Source organism: Cotesia glomerata, linkage group LG6 (genome assembly GCF_020080835.1).
Source record: "Cotesia glomerata isolate CgM1 linkage group LG6, MPM_Cglom_v2.3, whole genome shotgun sequence".
Classification (NCBI taxonomy): domain Eukaryota; kingdom Metazoa; phylum Arthropoda; class Insecta; order Hymenoptera; family Braconidae; genus Cotesia; species Cotesia glomerata.
In genome coordinates this window covers 788,164-799,745 of record NC_058163.1, presented here as the reverse complement: position 1 = coordinate 799,745, position 11,582 = coordinate 788,164, and the positions used below count along the sequence as shown (strand labels likewise).

Sequence of the window (11,582 nt, the reverse complement as noted above, 5' to 3'; positions counted from 1 at the left end):
ATTTTAGTTGTCAAAGATTAAAATATTATTTATTTTTTCCGCAAGATGGCGCACTGAGTCAATTTTTCAATTTCCTTCTTTATTTTAAATCACGCGCGCTTTTTTAAATATTTACAGACGGCGCCACCGCGGTCAAAAACTTAACTAACAACTCTAAAATTAATCCGCCATCCTTATAATCATAATAAATATAATAATAATAATAGTTATTGTTATTTTTCGAATAAGAAAGGAAGTACGTGTATGATATGTATTTGTTAAAATAATAAATGACTTAAAAGGAAATGTGTAAGTATAAAAACTTTTAAAACCTGCAGGCGGTATTTTTACTACAACACTTAATTATCTTTAGTATAAATTGTTCAATAAGAGGACGACAAGTTTAGACAATTAAAAAAACTTGGTACGTGTTAAATCTAATAGTAAATGATAATGTAAGTACATTCTATTATTTTAAATAATTATAATTATTCAATGGTTTGTTTATTTGAAAGAATTTTTTTTTTTTAGGCTGCGTCAAATTATATTGTTGCTGCTGTTAATATTAAACCGGAGTTTTTGTGATGATTATTATGAACTACTGGGGCTGAAAAGGACGGCTAATGAAAAAGAAATAAGACAAGCTTTTAAAAGAATAGCTGTCAATTCTCATCCTGATAAAAATCCTGTGAGTATTTTTTTATATTTTATTTTATTAAAATTAATTTATTAGATATTTTATAATTTTTCTAAAAAATATAATATTATGATAAAAATTGACATAGAAAATTTTAAAAAATTGAAAATGCATTTTTTAAAAAAATTATTTATTAAATATAATTTTTAAATATTAAAAAAAGGCCATTCGGCAGCCGAAATGGAAGTAGATTTTTCAAATAAAGAAAATTGATTTTTAATAAAATAATATAATAACACCAATAATGTATAACTTATTTATAAATTAAAAACAAAATTCAATAATAAATTTAAAACTATTTAGAACAAATTTTGGAAAAAAATTAACTTTTGAAGAAAAAGTTTCTCAAAGAATTGCAAAGATTATAAAATTTGAATTATAAATGACTAAATTTTAAATAATTGCTTAGGAACAACAATTTGCAAATCAATCAGATGTTTGAAACCGGATAAAATTTTAATTGAAGAAAACAATATATAGAACTAATTTGTGACATATTTACTGACGAATCACCTGAAAACATTACATGAAAGACTAATCATTATCGTAATTATTGAATTTACATCATGATTAAGCTATGATGCAGACAATAATTCTAAAACGGCTGCAACAGTAAAACTGTTTCATTAAACGAACTCTAAAAGGAGTAATATTGAGGCTATTACCACTTCTGAGTAGTGGAAATTGAAGCTTATTAAAAGAGCTTTACGATGCATTTTACCGAATTTTGATATCTTGTCTCGATCATTAATTGTATCAAGTTGAAGTAGTAAAAACATCAATTTTTACGATTTTCAAAATTTCAAAATCCTGTCATTTCCAAATTACTCGCCCGATTAAGCTCATCTTCGAACTTAACCTTGGTCTTGATCGATAGATAAAGCATGTTGAGTTTGAGAAGAATCGGTTATAAATTGAATACGCTATCGTGCTGACAAGCCGCGTTATATCGTATAAATATATATATATATATATATATATATAGATAGATAGATAGATAGATAGATAGATAATAAAATTTATTGACCCTAGAGCCTTAGCTCCCTCAGGACCATATATATATATATATATATATATATACTAGCTGATACCCACCCGCTTCGCTGGGCATACAATAAAATTTTATGTTGTAACCTAGATGAAAAATATAAACAAAATGATTAATTTCAAAAAGATAATTAATATAAATTTTGAATTAGAGAAAAGTGATTGTTTATGATAACCGGTGTTAGCGAGTATTAAATATATGAGAAAAGTATTTTATTATTAATAATCAATCAATCAATGGGTCAGTTAGTCAGTAAATCTGTCATTAGACAGATTTCCGCATCACCCATGACGTACTGTGTAGTGAGATGCGTTCCCATTATAATAATGTTATCCTAAACATTTAGTCTAGACCGGATAGGTCAAATGGTAGAGTAGCCGACATGTCACCGGAAGGTTCTGGGTTCGAATCCCTGTCCGAGCTATCTGAATTTTTTCTCGCATATTCTGTAAACTCTTATTAAGAAGGTCCTTCCTATTTCTTTCTCAATCTCTTCCTCCTCCAATTATTCTGTTACGTGAATGTTGGAACGATTCACGTAATAATTATCCGTAACTCCTATTCTTTTCCGCTTCATAGTATTATTTAATTTTAAAAATGTCAATAATTTTTTAATTTTAAAAAATGTTAATAATAAAATACTTTTCTCATATATTTAATACTCGCTAACACCGGTCATCACAAACAATCACTTTTCTCTAATTCAAAATTTATATTCATTATCTTTTGAAATTAACCATTTTGTTTATATTTTTCATCTAGGTTACACCATAAAAATTTATTGTATTCCTATCGAAGCGGGCGGGTATCAGCTAGTTATTAATAAATTCATAACAAATTAAGTGGTATTAAAAATATATTTATTATTACTCATTTTATTAGAAATTATCTTAAATCGACCGTTTTTATAATAATTTAACGATATCGTTGTAAAATTTTAGAGAAGACGCATCAGACACAATTTACCATTTTAATTTTAATCATTAAAATCAGTATAATCATTTAACAATATCAACTTGATAATATTTATGTTTAATTTATCTGTGTTATGATATAATCGAGTTCATCCTTCATGATTATTCCAATACATATAAGTTATTTCAGTTATTAATGATTTAGCTATTCTTTCTTAAAAACGTATGATTATGAATTCCTACTGTCCCAACAGTCAATCGATAAAATTTAAAATCAATCATTTTGACAGTTATTATAGCAACGGTAACCATGATAACGGTAACCATGGTAACGGCAACCATGGTAACGGTAACCATGGCAACGGTAACCACGGCAACGGTAACCATAGCAACGGTAACCATGGCAACGATAACCATGACAATGGTAACCATGGCAAAGGTTGATTAGCGTGGGTGGTTGTAGGGGTTGAGTTCGATAATTTACGGGTGCCACTGATGGTTTCTTAGATTAGAGGGTCAAAATGATATTTCGCTCCCAAAAAAGAGAAAGATATAGGGAAGGGGAAAGATTATAGGCCAAGGGAGGGAAGTAGAAGAATGAGAGGGAGGGGGGGGGAGGGCATATGTGATGGTAGACGAAAAATTCATTTTGGCTAGGAATTGCGTAAAATCCGTTCTTAGTGAGCGTCTACATCACGAATGGAGTAACTATGCTAAATTTCAAGTCAATCGGGCGAATAGTTTCGGAGATCTCGTGATGAGTGAGTGGTATTTCGCTTATATATATATAGATATATATATATATATATATATATGTATATAAATACATACATATATAAACTTTTGAACTATATGTATTTTCTGACTCAGCTCGACAAACTGAGTCAGAAAATGGCTAAATTTTTTAAAAGTTGCGCCATGAGGACGGCTGCAATAGTTAGATTCTTATAAAATCATATTTTTCATATATTTTATATATTTATATATATTATATATGTATATGAAAAATATATCAAAAATGCATGTGGGTACTCAAATGAAAGCTCTTGATGAGTGTAACGTCGGGATGAGCTTATATCTTTAAAATATATATTATATATATGTATATATGAAAAATATATCAAAAATGCATGTGGGTACTCAAATGAAAGCTCTTGATGAGTGTAACGTCGGGATGAGATATCTTTAAAATATATATTATATATATGTATATATGAAAAATATATCAAAAATGCATGTGGGTACTCAAATGAAAGCTCTCGATGAGTGTAACATCAGGATGAGCTTATTTCTTCAAAAACGTCAATATTTAAGAAAGTACAGTGCAATTTAACAAAAGTTATTGAATAAAGCAAAATTTTATTTATTTATATTTCACAAGTAACAGCAGTCACGTAGTGACTGCAAGGTTGCTAATTTTAGTATTATTAAAAATAATAATATTTAATTTAGGATGATCCAGAAGCTCATTCAAAATTTTTAAAATATACAACAGCATACGAAGTGCTAAAAGATCCAGAATTAAGAAAAAAATATGATTTATACGGTGAAGAAGGCCTCAACAATGATCAATTTCAACGACAAAATTATCACTCTTGGAGTTATTACCAAGAAAATTTTGGAATTTACGACGACGACCCACAAGTTGTGACGTTGAACACTAATGACTTTGGTAAAAATAAACCAATAAAATTTTTATTTCCTACATTTTTTTTAGAATTACTAAAGCTTAGTAAAATTAGAATAATTAAAGTTTTCCTATTTTTTTTTTTTTAAGATGACAACGTGGTGAATAGTGAAAAAATCTGGATGATTAATTTTTACTCGCCAATGTGTAGTCACTGTCATCACTTGGCTCCAGATTGGCGAAGAATTGCCAAAGATTTTGAAGGTATTATTCGTGTTGGTGCTGTCAATTGTGAAGATGACTGGAGATTGTGCCGAAGACTTAATATTCAAGCTTATCCTACATTATTGTATTATCCTAAGGTATTAAAAAAAAAAAAAAAATATTAATCTTAAAAAAAATTTTTAACGAGAAAAAAAAATTTCTCAATAAAAAAAAAAATTTCTATCTAGAAAAAAAAAATTAATTGTAAAAAAAAAAAATTTCAAACTAGAAAAAAAAATTTCTATCTACACAAAAAGAACAAGATGATACTGGATATCATCCCAGATTATACTGAGTGAAAAAAAATTTCAGATTGTAGCTAGTATAATTCAGATTACAATGAGTATAATCTGGGATAATATTCAGTGTCATCTTGTTCTTTCCGTTCAGAAAAAAAAAATTAATCATATATTGTTGCAGAATTCTCAACATGGAACGAGATATGGTTACCAAAAAACTTATGAAAAATTATCAGAGTTTATTATGGAGAGACTGGACGTGAGTGTCCAAACGTTATCAGCTTCCAAGTGGAAACAATTGATTAAATTACTAGACAGTAAAAATAATGATTACTACAAAAATGATAAACCATTGTTGGTATTTACATGCGGTAAAAATCGCAATTGTTTTGATTATGATGACCAGTTGAAGATAACTGCTATGTTAGTAAGTATTTTTTTTTTAATTTAAATTTATTTTATTTTAATTTACAGAATTATAATAACGCATTCCAGATGCCATAAGGGCGTATAATAAAAATTCTATTATTTTTTCTAAGTTCAAAAATAATTTTTAGTTTGGAAAAAAATTTTTTTTTGCATTTTTACTCGTTTCATACTTAAATACGTCAGTGACTAAAAATAAATTTTTCTCTGAACTAAAAATTTTTTTTGGACTTAAAAAAAAATAGGATTTTTATTATGAGCCCTTATGGCATCTGTAATGCGATAAAATGAATGAGTGAAATATTTTTTATAAATTAATAAAATTTATTAATTTTTTTTATTTTTAATTTAGGAAAATATTATCGACACAGGTATTGTTGATTGTAATAATAATTGTGATAAATTAATGTCAACTACTGGAGCAGTATTTATAAATAATATAAAAAATAATGATAAAAAAAATTTTATACTCTTTAATGATTTAAGTAATATTGATGAATTTGTACATGATATTTTGGATGAATTACCGGAGCCTCAAGAAATTTCTCAGGATTATTTTAATGTAAGAAAATAAAAATTTAATTAAAATTAATTAAATTAAATTAATTAAAATTGAATTAATTAAAATTGAATTAATTAAAATTAAATAAATTAAAATTGAATTAATTAAAATTAAATTAATTAAAAATAAATTAATTAAAATTGGAGTTTTAAAAAACAAAATTTATATTTTTAGGATATTAAAAAAAAATTAGAAGAAAATGAAGATGAAAATGGATGGTTGGTGTGTTTTTACATCGGACATGCTACTGATTTAGATTTACAATTGAAGAAACTCCCGAGTATAATTACCGATGTTAATTTAGGAAAACTAAATTGCGGAAAATACAGCTCGCTATGCTCTAATCTTAACATTAATAGGTATCCAATGTGGGGAGTTTTGAAGTCCGGAGGAGCTTTTGAATTAAGTCATGGTAAAACTACTCTTAATGACGTCGCCAAGTTTGCTGAGAACAGTATCAAAGCTCAGAATGTCGCTGCACTAAGTGCTGAAAAAATTATTTCTATTCTTAAGAGGAAAAATGGTAAATATATATCTTGTAAAATATTGACATTTTTAAAGATATAAGCTCACCCCGACATTACACTCATCGAGACCTTTCATTTGAGTACCCACATCAATATTTCATATATTTTATATATTTATATATTCCACAAATACCATATATATGAAAAATATATAAAATGCCATGTGGGTATTTAAATGAAAGGTCTCGATGAGTGTAACTTAAAAATGAGTTTATTTCTTAAAAAATCTCAATAATTAAGATATGACCTTGTATTTTGTGAATTATGGACATTTTTAAAGATATAAGCTCATCCCGATGTTACATTCACCGAGACCTTTCATTTGAGTACCCACATCAATTTTTCATATATTTTATATATTTATATATTTCACAAATACCATATATATGAAAAATATATAAAATGCCATGTGGGTACTCAAATGAAAGGTTTCGATAAGTGTAACTTAAAAATGAGTTTATATCTTACAAAATGTCAATAATTAACAAATTACGTTGTATTTTGTGAAATATTGACATTTTTAAAGATATAAGCTCATTTCGATGTTACATTCACCGAGACCTTTTATTTGAGTACCCACATCAATATTTCATATATTTTATATATTTATATATTCCACAAATACCATATATATGAAAAATATATAAAATGCCATGTGGGTACTCAAATGAAAGGTCTCGATGAGTGTAACTTAAAAATGAGTTTATATCTTACAAAATGTCAATAATTAATAAATTACGTTGTATTTTGTGGACTATTGACATTTTTAAAGATATAAGCCCATCCCGATGTTACACTCATCGAGACCTTTCATTTGAGTACCCACATCAATTTTTTATATATTTATATATATATATTATATATATGTATATATGAAAAATATATGAAAATGCATGTTGGTACTCAAATGAAAGCTCTTGATGAGTGTAACATCAGAATGAGCTTATATCTTTAAAAATGTCAATATTTAAGAAAGTACAGTGCAATTTAACAAAATTCATTATTTAATAAAGCCAAATTTTATTTATTGCTGGTTAAATTTTAAATAAATTACTAATTAAATTTTAGGTAAAGAAGTTTGGTTTTTGGATTGGTACGCGCCATGGTGTCCACCATGCATGCAATTTTTGCCAGAACTCCGTAAAGCTTCGATGCAATTTAAAAAATCAGTCGTACAATTCGGTACTATTGACTGTACAGCTCATGCTGAGATCTGTAGACAGTACAACATACGTTCATACCCAACGGCAATGTTGATAAACGGTACCACGACGACACAGTTCACTAATCAAAAGACTGCCGCCGGGATAATTGAGTTTCTTAATGAAGTTGTTAATCCTACTGGTAAATATTATTATTATTTTAAATATATATATTTTTATCGTTCATTATTTTGAAACAATGCTCTTTTCAGTGATAAAATTGAATAGAAATAATTTTTATCAAACCGTGGGTAAGAAAGATGACGAAACACTGTGGGTAATTGACTACTTTGCACCTTGGTGTGGACCCTGTCAACAACTAGCTCCTGAGTGGACGATTGTTGCCAAGAATTTGCATTTATTAGATAATGTCAAGGTCGCAAGTGTTGACTGTGATGCTAATGGAGAACTATGCCGCGAACTGGGTGTGCGTAGCTATCCTACTATCAGGCTTTATCCATTTGGTAGCATTGGATTAAATAGAGTTGCGTAAGTATAATAAATGCTATAATCATTTAAAAGGAACCAAATATTGACCAGGCAACATTATTTTATTTTTAAAAAATTTAGTAATTTTTTAAATTTATTTTTCAATTTTTGCACCTATATAAATAATTATTATTAAAAAATTTTAATTATAAAGTTTTGCTTTATTAAATATTAACTTTTGTTAAATTGCACTGTATTTTCTTAACTATTGATATTTTCAAAGATATAAGCTCATCCCGATGTTACACTCATCAAGAGCTTTCATTTAAGTACCCACATGCATTTTTGATATATTTTTCATATATAAATATATATATATATATATATATATATATATATATATATATATATATATATATATATATATATATATATATATATATATATATATATATATATATAATTGATGTGGGTACTCAAATGAAAGGTCTCGGTAAATGTAACATCGGGATGAGCTTATATCTTTAAAAATGTCAATAGTTCTTACGATACAATGTCATTTATTAATTATTGACATTTTTTAAGATATAAACTCATTTTAAAATTATACTCATTGAGACCTTTCATTTGAGTACCCACATGACATTTTTTATATATTTTATAAATATATGGTATTTGTAAAATATATAAATATATAAAATATATATGAAAAATTGATGTGGGTACTCAAATGAAAGGTCTCAATGAGTGTAACATCGGGATGAGCTTATATCTTTAAAAATGTAATTAGTTCACAAGATACAAGGTCATTTCTTAATTATTGACATTTATTAAGATATAAACTCTTTTTAGTGTTGTCCTCATCGAGACCTTTCATTTGAGTACCCACATGCATTTTTGATATATTTTTCATATACAGATATATATATATAATGTATATAAATATATGAAAAATTGATGTGGGTACTCAAATGAAAGGTCTTAATAAGTGTAACATCGTAATGAGCTTATATCTTTAAAAATGTCAATAGATGACAAGATACAGTGTCATTTCTTAATTATTGACATTTTTTAAGATATAAACTCATTTCGATGTTACACTCATTGAGACCTTTCATTTGAGTACCCACATGTCATTTTTCATATATTTTATATATATGGTATTTGTGAAATATATAAATATATAAAATATATGAAAAATTGATGTGGGTACTCAAACAAAAGGTCTCAATGATTGTAACATCGGGATGAAATTATATCTTTAAAAATGTCATTAATTCTCAAGGTACAATGTCATTTCTTAATTATTGACATTTTTCAAGATATAAACTCATGTTGGTGTTACACTTATCGAGACCTTTCATTTGAGTACCCAGATGACATTTTATATATATTTTATATATATACATATATATAATATATATAATTATATAAAATATATGAAAAATTTTTGTGGGTACTCAAATGAAAGGTCTTGATGAGTGTAACATTGGGATGAGCTTATATCTTTAAAAATGTCAATAGTTTACAAGATACAGTGTAATTTCTTAATTATACTTAAAATATATTTTTATTTTTATTTTAAGGATGTTTAATGGCCAACGAGATTCAACATCGCTAATGCAATGGATCACAAGCTTCTTCCCCACGAGAATAAAGACTTTTGACGAGGAAAAATTGCGCAAGAAAATATTCGAAAGCAAGAGCAAAAGTAAAAACAAGAAAGACTACTGGCTGATTGACTTTTACGCGCCTTGGTGTGGCCATTGCCAAAAATTAGAGCCTCAGTTCGCTATAGCTGCCCAGTTGCTCCGCAACAATTCCGTCGGGTTCGGAAAGTTCAACTGCGATACTTTCGGTGCTGAGTGCAATCAACTCGGGATCCAAGCCTATCCGACTTTGATGCTCTACACTTCTAAAAATAAACGGAGTGGCATTGAAATTACCTCCCAAAGCGCTCAGGATATTAAAAATCGTATTTTAAATTTGATAAATAAAAATTCTAAACTACATGATGAACTGTAGGATAGTTTTTTATAATTTATAATAAACACAATTATTACGGTGATATTTGTTTTTATTTGTTCAATACATCCAATTTGTAAACAGTCTTACAATTTTTTATTCCAAAATTTATTTCTTAATTATTATCTATATTATTAAAAGACAATAAGAAATATTTTGTCTCCAGAATACATATTTAAGAAATGACCTTGTATCTTGTAAACTATTGATATTTTTAAAGATATAAGCTCATCCCGATGTTACACTCATCGAGACCTTTCATTTGAGTACCCACATCAATTTTTCATATATTTTATATATTTATATATTCTACAAATACCATATATATAAAATATATATAAAATGTTATGTGGGTATTTAAATGAAAGATCTCGATGAGTGCAATATTAAAATGAGTTTATATCTTAAAAAATGTCAATAATAAAAAAATGACCTTGTATCTTGTCAACTATTGACATTTTTAAGATTATAAGCTCACTCCGACATTACACTTATCACGACCTTTCATTTGAGTACCCACATCAATTTTTCATATATTTTATATATTTGTATATTTAACAAATATCAAATATATAAAATATATAAAAATTGCCATGTTGGTACTTAAATGAAAGGTCTCGATGAATATAACATCGAAATGAATTTATATCTCAAAAAATGTTAATGATTAAGAAATGACCTTGTATTTTAATAACTATTGACATTTTTAAAGATATAAGCTCATCCCGATGTTACATTTATTGAGACCTTTCATTTGAGTACCCACATCAATTTTTCGTATATTTCATATATTTATATATTCTACAAATACTATATATATATATATATATATATATATATATATATATATATATATATATATATATATATATATATATATATATATATAACATATATGAAAAATTGATGTGGGTACTCAAATGAAAGGTCTTGATGAGTATAACATTAAAATGAGTTTATATCTTATAAAATGTCAATAATTAAGAAATGACATTGTATCTTGAGAACTATTGACACTTTTAAAGATATAAGCTCACCCCGACGTTAAACTCGTCAAGACCTTTCATTTGAGTACCCACATCAATTTTTCATATATTTTATATATTTATATATTCTACAAATACCATATATATAAAATATATATAAAATGTTATGTGGGTATTTAAATGAAAGATCTCGATGAATATAACATCGAAATGAATTTATATCTCAAAAAATGTCAATGATTAAGAAATGACCTTGTATTTTAATAACTATTGACATTTTTAAAGATATAAGCTCATCCCGATGTTACATTTATTGAGACCTTTCATTTGAGTACCCACATCAATTTTTCGTATATTTCATATATTTATATATTCTACAAATACTATATATATATATATATATATATATATATATATATATATATATATATATATAACATATATGAAAAATTGATGTGGGTACTCAAATGAAAGGTCTTGATGAGTATAACATTAAAATGAGTTTATATCTTATAAAATGTCAATAATTAAGAAATGACATTGTATCTTGAGAACTATTGACACTTTTAAAGATATAAGCTCACCCCGACGTTAAACTCGTCAAGACCTTTCATTTGAGTACCCACATCAATTTTTCATATATTTTATATATTTATA

General features: G+C 26.6%; 1 protein-coding gene across 1 annotated transcript; it reads left to right on the top strand.

Moving 5' to 3' along the window:
- The first annotated feature begins 220 nt into the window (after window positions 1-220).
- LOC123267042 (dnaJ homolog subfamily C member 10-like) lies at window positions 221-9,977 on the top strand. Its single transcript, XM_044731525.1, has 11 exons — window positions 221-288; window positions 353-434; window positions 511-667; window positions 4,091-4,310; window positions 4,416-4,627; window positions 4,950-5,195; window positions 5,547-5,756; window positions 5,931-6,279; window positions 7,352-7,627; window positions 7,698-7,974; window positions 9,501-9,977. Exons 2-11 carry the CDS (start codon window positions 427-429, stop codon window positions 9,937-9,939), a joined length of 2,394 nt encoding a protein of 797 aa, XP_044587460.1. The 5' UTR covers window positions 221-288; window positions 353-426; the 3' UTR covers window positions 9,940-9,977.
- The last annotated feature ends 1,605 nt before the right edge of the window (window positions 9,978-11,582 follow it).

Excerpts from the sequence above, each read along its gene's own strand:
- LOC123267042 (XM_044731525.1), top strand. Across the intron at positions 4,311-4,415 it reads GTTGAACACTAATGACTTTG|ATGACAACGTGGTGAATAGT; the intron begins GTAAAAATAAAC and ends TTTTTTTTTAAG. Across the intron at positions 7,628-7,697 it reads TGAAGTTGTTAATCCTACTG|TGATAAAATTGAATAGAAAT; the intron begins GTAAATATTATT and ends TGCTCTTTTCAG.